Source organism: Castor canadensis, chromosome 3, assembly GCF_047511655.1.
Source record: "Castor canadensis chromosome 3, mCasCan1.hap1v2, whole genome shotgun sequence".
NCBI classification, from domain to species: Eukaryota; Metazoa; Chordata; class Mammalia; order Rodentia; family Castoridae; genus Castor; species Castor canadensis.
In genome coordinates, this window is record NC_133388.1 from 14286619 (window position 1) to 14302935 (window position 16317).

Sequence of the window (16317 nt, forward strand, 5' to 3'; positions counted from 1 at the left end):
CGGGTGCGAGCCGCTCCCGCGCCCGCTCTCCGCCCGGCGCCCCGGCCCGCCGCCCGCGCGCGCTTCATGGCTGCGCAGGAATGGGACTGGTTCCAGCGCGAGGAGCTCATCGGGCAGATCAGCGACATCCGAGTCCAGAACCTTCAAGGTAACGCGGCGGCCCCGAGTGAGCGCGCCCCGACGCTCGGCAACTCCCGCCGCGCGGTCCCCGCGCCGTCCCCACCGCGCTCGGCCGCGGGACTCGGTGGGGGCTGGGGCTGCGGCTGGATCCGGGACCCGGGGCTGGACACCCGCGCCCAAGCCCAGGGCTGCCGACCCGGGCCCGATTCGCAGTGGCCCAGGGGGTGGGGCGCACGTGTGTGTGTGTGTGTTCCCCATTTCCAGTAGAGGGACGTCGCCACCTCCCTCCAGCACCGCTGCGAGTTTGGAGAAGTTTGTACGTGGGCTCTTGGGGGCGGTGGCCCAGGTCAGGGAGGGGAGAAGTGCAACTACTTCTGAGTGTGCGCGTGGGAGTTCCCGCACTTCCTAAGTGCCCTGAGGATAGGGACATTGAGTGTGTGTGTGGGGGGGGGCGGTGAGCTGGAGAGAGGGGTCCAGGGGCAGAGGGGTCTGGTGGGTGGCCGATCCAGGCCCGCCACTTTCCTCCGGGAGCCGCCCCACCCCGCAGGCTCTGCTGGAGTAGCAGAGCTGAGGGTCAGAGTGAGACCTCTTCCACCCCACCCACGCCTAACCGCCTGGGCGGGGAGTTGGGACCAAAGCCTGAGCCTTGAGGTTGCTGAGACAAGGTGAAATAGAAACCCGTGGCCAGTATGTTTGACAAGGACTAGAAGTGTGCCTTTCTTTCAAAAGAATTTATTCAGTGTGGAAACTTAGCAAGCACAAACATATTTGAAGGAAAAAGTCACCCACCCGTGATCGCTGGTCTTTGTGGAGTACATTCCCAGCCCTCTCTTTTCCTGTGTGGACTTTGCAGAACTGGACGGAGAACCACTTCCGGTCTGTCTTCACCTGCGCAGGTGAAGTTTCTTTAGCTGCATCCCCTGCAGGGATGAACTCTCCAGAGAGTTCAAGGTTGAGGCTGCTGGGATAGAGCCAGGAGGCCTGGGGCTGTGGGACCCCTCCCCAGCAGGTGACATTGCTGCTAGAGGGCAGGGAGTCTCAGGGAGCAGCCTGGGTGGGTGGGGGGTGGCAGGAACAGTGAGTTTAAACATTACACCTGATACAGTGTTTTCTAGGAGCTCACGTGGCCCTGCTTTGCCTGGGGTTGGGCAAGGACAGTGCAGGCAGAGGTGACCTGGAAAGGAGCAGGGAGCCTTCTGGGGTGGGCACTGGGGACTGAGTTTGCCCTCTTCCTGCCTTGATTCATGTGAAGGAGGAGGGTTGGGTTGAACAGGTTGAATTGATCTCTTTCCATACTGAATGCCTAGGTTCTGGTGACTGAAAAGAACCTATATCCTATTTGGGGTGGGTACTGATATCTTTTGCTGAGATAGCATTTAATTTGGGTTGTCAGGGTGTGTGTGTGTGTGTGTGTGTGTGTGTGTGTGTGTGTGTGTGTCTGTCTGTCTTTCTGTCTCAGGCAATCACTTATCAATTAATGAGCACATACTATCAGAGGCTTGATGCAACAATTCCTGCATTCCTCCAGGATCAGCTTCCAGTTTAGAGATCAACTGTGAAGGAAGGGGCACTTGGCAATCTGAGCCTTTAGCCTAAGAAAGAGAGAAGGCTACAGGCAACGGGGACAATTTGAGATGGGTTCTGAAGCTCGGCTAGGAGTTTATGAGTGAGCTCCTGTGAACTGACCTCACTTTTAGGCAAATGTCAGTTATAATTTGAGCACCAATGGGCTTTACCTTAAAAACTAAACTTGTAATTTATGGATAGATGTATTCTGAATCTTACGGATGTATTGTACACTAAAGTATAAGCTCAACAAGTTCTTAGTTATGGGAACACCCATGGGTATGCCATGTAACCGCCACCAAGACGTGGGATTCCAGTACCATAGGTGGTTGCCTTGTCTTCCTTCCCAGGCAGTAACATCCCTGCCCTCGCCCCCTCTGGGTAACCTCTGTTCTGATCTTTGCTTTGCCCATGATCGTTTTGCCTCTGCAATCTGATATGAAATTGAATCTTGCAGTGTGCCATTTTCTGATCTGGCCGTTTTTGGTCAGTGTTAGGTTAGTGTGATGTTTGCATGTTTTTCACAGATAGCAGTTCCTTTTCATTACTGAGTATTATTCCACTGTGTGGATGAACCAACAGTAGAGTGTTTACCTGTCAGTTGAGGGAACTTGGGGGCTTGGGTCTGTCACTAATGAAGCAAACCATTGTGTTTTTGGGGACATTTGCTCTAGGAGTTCAAAGTTGGGGTTTGCTTGCTTGCCTAGCATTGCTGAGAAGAGGCTAGAAGTGCAGTTGGGGGCAGGAGTGTGTCTTCTTTTGATTTCCTCTTTGGTTTCCCTGTCTGTTGTCTGGATGCTTAACAGACATGTTCTCTTTTTGCCTCGGTGGCACTCAGGCAGTTCCAACTAAAGGTCCAAGTCCAGAAGGCTCCCTGTGCTGAGCTCAGAGCATTTGCAAAACCAGCTGGTGGATGCCAGCCGCCCGGATGTGTCTGGGTGATCATATGGCAGTGGCCTTGTTCTGAGCTCGTGGGCTGTGGTCAGGGGAGGCAGGTGGAACCTGGCCCAGGGACTGCTTTATGAGCTCTGTGTCCATTCATAGCACAGGTGGCATGGAGTTATGGTGATGGAAGCTGGGTACTGTGGGAGGTCAGGGTCTACCATCACAGGAACCAAGGGCTCCTGGCCTCTTGAGTACGGGCAGCCACTGCTGCTAGGGTCCGTCAGTCAGCCCTGACTGGACTCTGTCTTGCTCCTGGCATGGCGTGGTCAGTGATGAGGCAGCCTGAGGTGAGGCCTCTGGTACATTGCATTTCAGAGGACAGTTGAGTAACAGATCTGTAGCTTTCTATCGTCTGTGTTTGCATGTTACGTTGACTTGAAGGTATGTTCGCCTCTGCTTGTTTTATCTCTCCCCTGAACTGCCTATACCACCCGCACAGTGAAGAAGATGGCGTTCTCAGACATATGCACATGTGCGGCTGTGCTGGTGGAGTGGCTCAAGGGTTAGAGCACTTGCATAGCAAGCATGAGGCCCTAAGTTCAATCCCCACTAATGCAAAAAAAGAAAAAAAGAAGATGTCTGTAAACAAGGGTGCTCTTGTAGATCTTGATGTCTCTCTGGGCACGATGGATACTGTGCTACCCTCACAGGGCCCCTTGCAAGGAAACGGGGGTGGCCCAGGCTAATGACCTTTTTGGAGAGGAGAATTTTAGGGTATTGCCAATCTGGTGGCCTCCTCTTCCTTGGAACCACGTGGTGTAAAGGAGGCTGGTTAATGGGTCTGCACCTTAGTTCTCTACGGGCTATGGACTAAGAGGGCTCTAGTCTCCTTCTGAGGACAAGAGTGCTTGGCTGTCCCCCTCCCTCTCTGCCTTGGTGATCAGCCGAGTGGCCACTCTGGGCAGCAAGGGAGGTCTCGCCAGGATTTGGAAGATGCTCCTGTTCGTAGGGGAGCCTCAACCACCCTTCAAATCCACAGCCCTGCTCTGTTGAGTGTCACAAACGTGCCAAGCTGACACTGGGGAGTGAAAAAGCTGGTTCTAGTCTCTGCCTTAAAGAGTGTGTGAAACTGTTATGGACATCTGGCCAGACTGGGCTCAGATTCTCTGATGCTAGCAACACAGAGTTCTGCTTGGTTTCAGACTCTTTCCTGGTATTTTGGTGCTTTTGGCGTTTGCTGCTATAGTTTCTGACCCAGAGTGACTTGACCTGGATCTGGCATGTTGGAGGGGCTTGACTTAGAGGAGACTGAGCAAACAAGAGGCTCTCACCATTGCTGCTTGGGGCCCGTGGGGTGCACCACTGCTGCTGTCTGGACCTTGCTGGCTATTCTCCATAAGTGGTGTAGTCTCAATTCAGACAGCGCTACTCACGGTCATGTGACTTGTAAGTGGAGCTGGGATTTGACCTCAGATGAGACTCACCGTAACCATCCTGAGTCATGTGCCATGGGTGTATAGGTAAAGGTGCTGTTAACCACACTGAAAGCCTTGAGGTTCTCCCAGATGAGGGGGCATCGGATCTGGATTTTGAAGACAGACCACAAACTTGACCCTATAGAGTCTTCATTGCATAGCACAAAATGGAACGGAGTCTGGTTTGACCTGAAGGCAGGCTCTGAGGGAGGATAGTTGCCTAAGTGTTCTGGATATATCACCACCTGCTCATGTCACCACTTCCTCCTTTCACTGCACTGGCCCAGGTCCAGACACTGACTGTCTTGTGCTGGCTCACCCATGCCTGCTCAGACTTTGCAGCGACTTCTTTAGACTGGGCCTTGCTTCACCTACTGCAGTTCCTCTGCACTGGCTACCCAAACATGTCACTGTTAAAACCTTCAGTGGGTTTCTACGGAGAGCTTCCCAACCTTTGGGCTAGGGGCAGACTGGGAAGTGAGTAACTGCTCGGTCCACCCAGGACCAATAGCACTATAGCCTGTGGGTACCGCAATGGGAGGAAGCTTGGGTTGCACTGGCTCAGTGCTTGAGGCATCTGTGGTCTAGCTCTGGGTGCCACACCATCCTTCCCACACAGCCACCCACCACCCCTGACCCCCAGAGCCCTCACCACCCAGATCCTCATTTCTCCATCACTGGACCTTCTGTGCATGCAGCAGGGAACCAGGCTAGAGAAGGGGAGATGCCGAGGAGCGACCTCTCAGCCTCATTCCTTTGGCTCTTGACACAGTGAGTGCACTGCAGGGTTCTGTTTGAAAAGCAGAAGAAAATCAGATGCAAGGGTTTTTTTGCCTGCGAGGACACTGGCCCTCAGGCCATGCACTTGGTCTCCAAGGATGAATCACCATGTGACTGTTCCTGACTGTGGCTGGGGTCAGGCCGCGAGCTCTGGTTAACTTGGATTTAGAGTTAAAGGCAGGTTAACAGCTGGATCTAGTGCAGATTTTTCTTGGGGGCTTTTCCAGGGGAGCACTGTACAGTTGAGGAATCCCCAGCCCAGACTGGGAGACCGAAGGCCAGAGCCTGGGGCCTGGTGGTGTTGCTCACTCACTGTAGGATCTTAGGGAGCCTCTTTCACTAATTCCTCATCTGAAAGGTGGACGTTGGATCATCAGAGGCTCAAATCTGTCTCTGGGAAGGTGGTATAAGGACCTGGGCAGAATGTGCCTGTCTGAAGCCATCTGTATTCCAGTCTCTGGACAGAGCCACGTGTGTGTGTGGGCGGCTGTTGTGCCTCTGGGCTCTGCTAAACACCGATGAGTGCATTCCTGGATCCCTCTCACTGTCAAGTGTCGGAGACGCACTTGTACCCAGGGTCCTGTGCAAAACCCCACGGTTCACAGGCCTGTTCAAAAAGCACACGTAGGTCAGTGACACACATTCTCAGGTTGTCCTTGGTTGGGTGGAGTAAAAGTGCCCAGGGAAGTTTTGTGACCTGCCCATCACCAGGGGCTCCTGACTACATGTGTACCAAAGGACAAGAGCGCTCAGGGGCCAGGGAAAACAGAAGCCCATCTTGCAAACGGCCTTGTGGGTAGTGAGATGGAAGTCCTTTGTCCAGTTGGCAGCAGACTTAGGAAGAGGTTTCACCAGAGAATAGCCACAGTGCATGGCCTTGGCTCCATCTGATCTGCCTGCCAGCCACGCAGTCTCTTGGGGGCGGCAGCCATCGGACCAGATCGGCTGTTCTAGAGAATTGGCCTTTTGCCCAAGAGGCCCTGCTTTCATGAACTGCCCTCCCTGACCTGTGGAACACTCTGGCATTTCATTTTTGGTTGAAACAGGGGAAGCTCTGAGCAAAGTCCTCCTGCCCAACAAGCCATAGGTCACGCCTGCCTTGTGTGTGAAGGGAAGGGAGAAAAATAAAGTAATTGTCTATTTAGTGGTTGAACCATTAAAAGTGAACTTCCTGTTCCCATAGAAACCTCTTTTCATTTCTCCTCTTAGTGCCTCTTTTTTTTTTTTTCTGTAATAGTGATAGGTTGTGTCACTCACGGAAGGAATTAGAAGCATCTTTAAGGAATCTGACAGTTTTTCTTCTTGTTTGTTTGTTTCATTTTCTTTTATTAATTTTCTCCTGTCAGAGTAGGAACTCATAAACTTAAGACCACAGGCTAAATTTGGCCTGTTGTCCATCTTTGTAAATAAAGTTTTATTGAAACAGAGCCACACCTATTCATTTGCATATTTGGAGACAAAAGTACCGACAAAAATAAAAATATTTACTACTTGTCCCTGTGCAGAAAAAGAGGAAAGACAGGGAAATGGAGAAATATTCTCAGCAAGAGGAAAAGGTTGTATGTGTGTGCGTTTTGGGGTTTGTGTGTTGTACGTGTTTAATTTTGGTGCCGCCATGACCTTTAGTTGGATAAATGTCTTTACCAGGTCAATTGCTCTGTCTTGGAAGTGGCCCAGGATGGAGGCCATCCCAAGATGCCTTAGGTCTCTAAACTGAGGTGTTGGCTTTGAACTACTGCCACCTGCTAACCACATGTCCGCTTTCACTGCTGTGGCTCATCACATCGGAATCCATCCAGAAGAAAGCCTGAGCGAGGCTCTGATCATCCCAACACCTATGGGACACGGTGCACCTGCAGGTGGGGGACCAGGCCAGGCCTCCCCAAGGAGCAGGAAGTTGGAGTGCTTGTGTTTCATCAAGTGCTGTGGCAATCTGGAGGACTTCCTGTAGGATAGGACTATGTTTTCAAAACCGACACTCGGGGCATGTGACAAGGAGGACATGCGTGGGGACAACAGCAAAGAATGCTTGTGTGTGAAATGGCCCAGCCTTATCGTCAGGGCTGGCTGTCTTACTGGGGTGTGCTGTGTACCTGCTAGAGTTGGGCTTGCCCCCTTGAAGCCTGGTCCAAAGGGAAAGGCAAGGGCAGGAAGAACAGGAGGGCTCCCAGTTTCCCTTGCTGTGGACATTGCCCTTGGGTTTTTGCCCTTTTTGAGCACTGGGATCTGCTGGTTTGGGGGGGGGTTATGGTTCAGAGCCCTGGAGGATGCTGAAAAGCCAAGGAGAATTCAGGGAGTTTATAGAAGCTGGGGCTCATGCTGACACCATCAGTGCCGACTTCAGTGCCCGCAGAGCTGAGGTCAAACTGGAAGGACCTTCAGGGCTCCAGTGACGTCACGCCCCACTCCTGCATCCCTCTCCTGGGGGGTTCTCATGCAGCCTGGAGCCTTTGCAGTATTTATATTCCTGTTTTAGACTATTTTTAATCCTCAGTGCTATGACATACTTAACAAGCAGTGCTCAGAGCCCTTCTAGCTGAGAACTGGGGCAGAAGGTGGAGAAGGGACTCAGAGGTGACCTCAGTTAGATGGTGGGGGGAACGTGAACTTGGACCATACCTTCATTCAGCCCCTCCCTTACCTCCATCCATCAGTCCTGGTCTGAAGCGTCTCTCTGGCTGGGCCTCTCTTTCCTTCCTGCCATAGCGCTTGTCCTCCTAGTTAGCTTCCGGAACCTGTTTTCCCTGCCTCTGGTACCTCCAGGCCAGTTTCATTTCTGGAGTGGGAGATCTTGCTCTCGCCACATTCATCCTCTATGAGACACCTCTTTGTGTTGGAAGAAGCTCTACTGTGTGCTTCAGATGTGGAGACACCTCTTCTGTTCCTCGAGGGAACTGAACCCCAGGTATACCAAGTGTCCCCCCACCTCAGGCTTTCCCCTTTCCTATCACTGCACTGTTCGCACAGTCCCTCCTATAGAGAACAACCATGGCTAGGCTGAGAATAGCCTGCCTGGACCCCAACTTCACCCTCCTGGATGGGATTCCTAGCCCCCCTGGGGCTCCTCATGCCATGGAGCCCACCTGTGAAGGCCCCCCAAGTGGGTTTGTACATCTCTGTTCTGCTAGTCCCTCACCCAGAGGAGGTCTTCAGAACCATTTGCTGAACTGTTGTAGGCTGAACAATGGTCTCCAAATGTCCATTTCCTGATCCCCCAAACCTGTGAGTATGTTCCCTTACTTTGTGACAGGGACTTGGCAGATGTGATTAAGTGAAGGATCGGGAGATGTGAGAAATGATGCCGGATTATCTGAGTGGGCCCAGCTAATCACAGTTTCCTTGTAAAGAGGGAGGCAAGGAGGTCAGAGGCAGAGAGAAGTGATGATGCCAATGCTGGAGAGGCCACAAACCAAGGAGTGCAGGTGGCCTAAATTGCCAAGAAAGAGACGGAAGTGGATTCTCCCCTTGATATGTGCCTGTAAAACCTGTTTCAGACCTCTGGTCTTCAAAACCATCAGATATTACACTTGTGCTATTGTAGGCCCCTGCGGCAATTGGAAACTTATACAGGAGTGAATAACCTATGGCTATCGAGTATGTACCAATGTTCTAGAAGAGACATCAGGGGGATATTTGCACCCCTGGACTATTCCTTAGGTTTCCTTGTGTGTTTGGTGGAGTCCCAGGGTGGTGGCAGTGAGCCTGAGCTGAGCTGAGCTGAGTGTGCAGAGCCTTGCCACAAAGCTGCCACCGTGTGGCTGTGGACCCTGGGGAGGCTGCAGGAGAGGAGGGTCTAGAGAAGAGCTGCCTGGGATGACAAAAGACTGCACCTGGAATCCAGATACCAGGGGGCAGGGGGATCAGGCCACAGTGGTCCATCTATTCTCTTTGGCCCCAGCTGGAAGAGGTGACATCATAGCATCCTCTAAGTACATGCCCTCTGGATGTGTGGTCTCTGAATCTGACATGCTGTGGCCAAAATAACATCCCTGTTCTAGTCCCTAATTCCCCAATGAATTTGGGAAATGCTGTTAACCCAGAACAACTGAAGTCCCGGTTGTTTTGGGTAAACAATTTTCCACTTTATGTGAAATATCAAAGTCTGTTTAGAAAACATGAGAACATCATTAGGACATTGGGTCAGACAGTTCCTGTCTCTGGTTACATCAGATCAGTGACGGAAAGTCCAAGGCTAAACATACAAGTTATAAGGGACTTCCATTTCCAGAGAATGGGGAGGAAGGGGCGGGGAAACACTAGTCCTGCTCACCGTGGCAGCCTTGTTGAAGGGCATCATATAGTATGTTTAGGCCTTGCCCTATTCCCTCACCTCCCTCCCCCTTCTTAGAGCTTGGGCAGCCCCGCTGCAGCCTTCAATGCTCTTTCTTACCTCCATGGGAAGTTTATGAAGCCAGAGTGATCACTGATAACCACACTTTCATTTTTTTTTCTATTTCTTCTTATTTTGATAAAATAAGGATGTAGTACAATCAAATGCCCAGTAGTATCTCAAATATGCAATGAGAGGGCAGCTTGTTTAAAAAAAAAAAAAAACCCCTGCATTAGCATGGCCTCCTCACTGTCAGGCTGGCTCAAGTTCCAGCCAGTTACAGAAGATAACTTGAGGCTGGTTGTAATATGTGTAATATCCCGTACAGGTTGTGCTCAAACCCACAAAGTCAGGGACTGTCTGTTTTTGGTTATAGGCCTTGCTGTGATTATGGGGTTGGAGGCAGTGCAGGATGCTGTGCCCCAATGGTGTGCATTATTATCCACACCCAGAACCAAGGCTGAGTGAGATGAACACAAGTGCCAGGCTTCTGGGATAATAAAGTGATAGAACCAGGTTCAGAGTGAAGTCTGGGAAGATGGAGTTGGGGCTGAGGCAGCAAAAGGAGGGCTGCTAGGGATTTGAATTTTGGAGGAAGGGAGAGACTTGGCCAGAGCTCCATCAGGGACCAGCTGGACAATGTAATCGACTTGGAACCCAGAAGGAATCCAGGATATTGGCCAAGAGGTCAGCCACCCTGGTGCTGGACTGCCTCAGACAGATGCAGTGACTCAACAGGTTCTGCTCTAGCCCCCTGTGGACAAGGTAACTCAAACCAAAACAAGGGCTAAACTCTTGACTGATGATTCTTGATTGATTGCCAGGGTCAGCTCTGAGAAGAGGGGGGACAGGGACCCCATTTTACAAGGTTGAAGAGGTGAAATTCCCAAAACCTTGAATGATGGCAGAAGTGACCGGCGGCAACCACAGAAAACATCCTGTCCTCTTCATCATAGTGATGGCAGATTATAAAGCCTGGGCCCCTCCATTGTGTCACTCTGTTCTAAGTTAACTTTTTGAGGAGGGTGTTCTATCCCCACCATACAGACATGGACACGGAAGTCCACAGGGAAGAGCCTGCCTGGCCTTTAAGCTTGATTCTGATCTAAAACAAAACAATTTGATACCTTCCAAATCAAAGCAAGATGTTGCCCTGGGTCATGGCCTATGTTGGGCTCCCTGGAGCCCTTGTAGCAAGTGACATGAAATGCACGTGAGACATAAAGCCTCCACCTGCACGTTGTGTGGGACAGTGACACATCAGCAGAGTGGGCTAGGAAAGGAAGAGGAGCAGCAGGAATTGGATGAGGAATCACAGATTGATGGTCGCTGTTGCCCTTGGGACTGTCCTTGGAGCTGCTGGTTTCCTGTTGGTTTGCCTTGTATACCAGAAGCCCCAGTACTAGGTATTCTGACCCAGGCTCAGTGTGTGCTCGGTTCCTATCTGTTGAATGCATAAATATGGAAACAGAGAGTGTGGACTGTGGGTTCCAGCAGAACTGGATTTGAGCCTCTTTTTAGTATTGAGTGGATACTAAAAAGTGGATAACTCTGAGCCACTTCCCAATATTTTCATCATAGTTTTGGGAAGCTCAGTAATTGGATGAGCTCTGTTACTACTAGGTCTGTGCTGCTTGGGGCCCTGTTGAGTAGTAAAGTAGGATCATGTCCCCTTCCTGTTTTGTTGTGTGTTTTCTTTGGAGTTAAGACTCATCTGGTTGCTTTTCTTCATGGTGTATGTGCTTATGAATTCGTTCCCAAACACTTTACTGTTCTAGATGTCTTCTTTGGTTGTTTGGAGCACCAGGTGAATTCTGTCTCTCAGTCCTCCCTTCTTGGGCAAGTTTGGGTCCTCAACCTGCCTCCAGTCTGAACATGTGCCTTCCTACTCCTGGGGCTCACAGTCACCTGTGCTTCCCCTTTGTACCTCTGCTAGGCTGAATCTCCTGCTTCCTGTCTTCCCAGGGTGGCTTTGTCCCTTGTATAGGGGAGCACTCCCTTCCAGAGAAGGACTACCTGAGTGGTACATTGTCTGAGAACTTTTTTTTTGGTGGTGGTGGTGGTACTGGGGTTTGAACTCAGGGCCTCCTGCTTGCTAGGCAGGGACTCTACCACTTGAGCCATGTCCCCGCCCTTGTCTGAGAACTTGAACCTGGGAAAATGATTCTTCTCTAATTCTTGATTGCTACTGTAGCATTTTTGAAGGCCTTGCTCCCTCGCCTTCTGGGGCTGCATTTAGGAAGTATGAAGACATTCACCATCCACCATCTGTGGCCTGTGCTGCTCTCTCTGGGAGCTTATAGAATTAGTCACCTCCTAGTTCCCTGGAACCTTCAAGGGGCCCTACCTTGATGTAGGCCTCTTTTTGTCGCTTTTTGTTGAACAGTTAGTAAGATCTTTCCATCTGGAGAATGTCCTTCAGATCTGGGACATTTCCTTGGATTATTCCATTGTGGTTTCTGTTCCTTGGTTCTCTCTGACCTTCTAGAACTCTTTCTATTTGGATATCAGTCCTTATGGACTGAACCTCTAATTTTCTTATCTTTCCTGTTTTCTAACCCTTTTGCTTTTTGCTCTGCTTTCTGGGAGATTTCATCAACTTCACATTCCATGTTTTAATCCGTTGGATTTTTAATTTGTAGGGGCTCCTATTCATAGATAAGCCTTCTTTTACGTGCTGACAATCAGTGCAGGCCAGTGATGGTGGAGCTGGGACTTTGACAGGCAGCCCATGTAGTGGTACAAAGCAGGGAGCCAAAAGGCCAGGCTGGAACCCCAGCTCGTCACTTCCTTTCTTTCATGACTGTGGGCATGTTCTCTAGCAGTTTTGTCCTTCAGAAACCTCATTGTGACATGGGAAGTGTGATGCTGATGCCTGCATTGAAAGTTGTGATGATTTCATGAGTTCTGGAGGTGACAAGGTGGAGCCGTGCCTGGCACAAGCTGGAGGTGTATACTTTGGATTCCTTCTGCTTCTCTCTGCATAGCTGTGTCTCTCCTTTGTTAGGTCCAGGTTTTTCATGCTAGAGATTTCTTTCTTTAGCTGTCCCATAGTCCTTGGTTGCCTTCTCATATTTAAGGGTTGGAAACTAAACAGTGTACTGCAAGATCTGAGTACATGGGACAAGGCTTCTTTTCTGGAAGCTCCTCTCATAGGTACCCCTGCGCCAGTATCTTTAGCTCTTTTCTTCTGAGCTGGTCAGACTCCTTATGGAAGAGTCTTACAGTTTTCTGTCTGGAGGGTCAAGACCAGACTGCTGGGGCTGGGGAGTAGGGGTTTGGGAGCTGAAAGAAGGAAGAGAGCTTATGGAGAGGGTCATCTTCTATGTCCTTATGCATAAAAATAACTTAATCTGTGCCTGATTTCAGTATAGTTTGCACCAGCCTCTTCTGTTTTACTCCCTTTAGGGAACAAACTTCAAATGCTGTGTATGATGGAGGAGGGACGGTCACATAGCTGGGAGACATGGGGGAGGGGATACTCAGATCCAGCTTCCCGGGTTTTGTTTTGTTTTTGCACGGCTAGGGATCAAACCCAGGCCTGTTCATGCTAGGCAAGCGCTCTGCCACCCAGCCCTTGGCTTTTTGACAAAGGGTCTGGCTATGTAGCCCAGGTTGGCCTTGAACTCACCATCTTCCTGCCTTAGCCTCCAGAGTGCTGGGGTTATAGGTATGCACGCCATACCAAGCTCACAGGTTTCTGGTTTTTACTCTAATCCTCTTGTGACTTCTCAACCTTATTCCCAGAGACACCTGGACCCCATTCCCAGTGACACCTGCCACCACTAATTCTGAACTCTGCAAGCTGGGGTTGTAGATTGGCTGATTTTGTTTCTTTACTGTCACTTTGGATGAAGATTTCTTGAGTTTGCTCAGGCAGTTTCCATGGTTCATCTTCTTCCCACCCCAGAATTTTGTAGCTGTCTACCCTTGTGTTGAGGGTTCATCTTCTAAATACTTAAAAAACATGGTGCTGCCTAGGCGCAGTAGCCATGGGAGGGTGGACTGAGATGAGGAGCCTGTGATGACTGCATCCTCTCCTCTGAGACATCCCTCCCTCCACTTCCCCAGTGTCTTGGGTACAGCCAGGTAGGAAGTCAGCAGGTGGGTGCTTGGTGACCCTGGTTCTGAAGGCTGAAGTCTGACAATATCTACTGCCTGTGTTCCATGTTGACTGCTGCAGGATGCACAGGTGGACTCAGGAGAATTGAGATGTGTCACAAGGACTAATGACTGTTTTCTCAGCCACATACTTTGGTTCACCTGTGGCTGGTGTCCCATGGCCCAGGTGGGCTGCAGCAACAGAAGCACAGGAACTTCTTCCACTGGACTCATCACTCAGGTCCTTCCGGGCCTCCAGTCACCCACCTGTGAACTGCAGGGCCCTCCCAGCTTGGCAGGGGGGCTTTTGATTGCACAGCTGGCCCGAGCTGCCACGCGCTTGTTGCTGTGGTTAAAGCCGCAGGCTGTGCTGCACACGGGGTCCACGGGCACCGCGGGGTGGAGAGCCAAGCTGCTGAAGGATTGTTTGCTTTCTACTTTGTCTGGCATTGGAGCCCTGCCTGCTTTTGTGAACCTGCCTGGGGGAGGTTCAGCTGGTGCCAAGCTTTGTAAGTAAGTTTTTCTCATGGCGAGATGAAAGGTTAACTGCCCGAGAGCCCCATCAGGTGTGCCAGGCTGACCTGACCGGCTCTTCCGGGAGTTGGAGGGGTCGGGTCGCCCAGAAGGAGGAGCACGGTGGAAGCAACCTTTGGAGATTCCAGTAAAGAACAAATCAATATGTGACCCTCCAGTGCTGACATGAGGCCTTTTTATTTTGCAGCCCTTGTCAAGTAAACACGGTTGATCAATAAGAATGAAACCTGAGAAAGGATAGCCTGCCTTCCTGGGCAGAAAAAGGGATTTTAAAGCCAGGCCAGCGTTTGAGTTTTAGCTCCTTCCCTTGGTAGCTGCTGAATTTTAGTCAAATTGTGTCTTTGTAGGATAGCATGTTAGTCTCTTCTAGCTGTAATGTGACTTTAGTAATGCCCTCCCTGTGCTATTGGGACAATTCAGTGAAGTCATAAATTTGACTTCAGAAATGTCCAATAAAGTCAGGACCTCTTGAACCGACATTTCTTTCTTTTCTTTCCTCCCCCCTCTCTCCTTTCTTCTTTCCTTTCTTAGTGTGGTAGTCAATATTTTGGTAAGGGCTCTACTAATGTGTGAATTACAACCCAATGTTTGGGGGTCCTGTGCTGTGTCACATCAGATTGATGTCTACACTCGGATCCTTCTGTGGAACCACATAGTGGTAATTGGCAAGCACTAAGTGAGTTGTTGGAGGCTTGGAATCCTTCTGCCTTGGGAGATATTACTGGGGCTGAGTGGTGGGAAGGTGCTGTGCAGCACGACCTCATGTTGTTGGGTGGGGACTCAAACAGGTAGAGCTTGTCAGGGATGGCATACAGGTGAGTGAGGGGTTGTGAGCCAAGATGCAGGGGCAGGAATGTGCTGCAGTGTTCGGGAGGGTGACTGATCAACCTGGTGGGCGGAGAGCCTGGCAAGGGGGAGCAGGGTCCATGACTTTTGGGGCTCTTTCTCCCCCACAGCCATTTCCCTGGCTTGAGGTCAGCATATTTCTAAGTGCTGGGAGGACACAAGTAGTTTTAGAGCAGAACGGTTCAGAGTGGGCTGCTCCACATGTGGCAGGAGGTTTAGCATCCTTGATTGGGTCCACAAAATGCCAATCGTGTGGTCATCAGAATCCACCCGAACATTTCCTCCTGGGAGTGGAACCGCCCACTAGAGAAGTAGAAGGACAGTATGCAAATGAACGGGGAGCCACACAGGGTTGTGGCAGCTCCGTGTGGCCTTTACTCAAAAAGCTCTTTGACATGAAGTTGTAGCTCTGTGGCTTTTGGAAAGTCAACAGTTGATGTAATAGCTGTACCATGAATCGTGTCCATTATAACCGTGCTCTGCAGTTGTGGGAAGAATCCAAAGAAGTGACGTGGTAACTCATGACCCTGCAGATGACTTCATGGAAAATTACTGAATGTGTCAGGTGCAGACAGTTGAACTTTTATTTGTTTTTCAAAATATGGTCTGTTTTCAAGTCAAACTGGCTAGAGTTCTCCTGGCTCTTGGGTTGACTTCATGCCACAGCACATCCATAAATGTTTGTTGATGTCTGCCTGGTGCCAGGCTCCTTCCAAGGCATTGGGAATAAAGAAGGAAGGAACATGGACTGTTGGGACAGAATGACAGAAGTGACAGTAGACTGCTATAGCATCCCTAAGGAGGGCCTCTGGGGCAGATGTCGTAGGAAGCATTGAGTGATTGTGGGGTATTAAGTTAAAATGAGGAGAGCGGATAATAGATAGATAGAAAGAGGAGAGGAACAGTCTGTGCAGAGGAAACAGGCTGAGGTTGACAAGAGTGAGGCAGCTTAGGCTGCCTGAACTTGCATTAGAGGTGTTGCCTCTGGACCACCTGCTGTCCTGCTCCCCTTCTCCCCTTTGGGAACTGTGGCAGAAACACTGGGCTGCTTCTGTTCAGCAAAGCAGTGGATGGGTCTCTGGCCATTATCAGTGTATCTGTAAGATCTGGGATCTCTTCCCTTTGAACAGGCTGAGAGGTGCTCCCAGACACGGAGAGTACACTGTTGTCTCACTGGAACTGATGGTACTCAGTATGTACCAGCCCACAGGGTTGGGGTGACTTATGCTCTTCTGTATACTTTGGAGTGCTGCAGGGCATTGTGACTCTAATGCCCTGTGGTAGTGTCCTCCCGTGTCCCTATGATCATCTCTTCCCATGCCATGGTCCTCCTAGCCCAGATGGCAGGGCCACTTCCCTCAGGCATAGTTTTACTGGATTGAGATGATTTAAAATGTTGAAGAGGAGACAAAGCTGATGGCGATATATTCACCACCTGTATCATCAGCCTGTCCCCATTTATTGAACACTTACTATGCACCAAGGTCCCTACTGGGTGTTTCATATTTAATTCTCACAAGTGTCAAAGTAGGGGAATTATCTCCATTTTTAAAAGATGAGTTTCCTAGGTGGTCAAGTACAAGGTCCGTGGTGTCATAGGTAGCAACAGTGGGGGTCTGTCTCAGAAACCTGTACTCTTCCCACTAAGCCACAGTCACCCCACTGAAATTGAGTCTGGCT

At 50.4% G+C, this 16317-nt stretch overlaps 1 protein-coding gene across 5 annotated transcripts in view; it reads left to right on the forward strand.

Moving 5' to 3' along the window:
- Clmn (calmin) overlaps window positions 1-16317 on the forward strand; it is a 94828-nt gene continuing 78511 nt past the window's right edge. For 3 of the 5 annotated variants that reach the window (XM_020182400.2, XM_020182399.2, XM_074067214.1), the window contains exon 1: window positions 1-148. In XM_020182400.2, the coding sequence (XP_020037989.2) occupies window positions 67-148 (82 nt within the window). In that variant the 5' untranslated portion in view covers window positions 1-66. Of the gene's footprint in view, window positions 149-1191; window positions 13767-16317 lie in introns of those variants that run through there. The other 2 variants (XM_074067211.1, XM_074067212.1) reach the window with 2 other exon arrangements.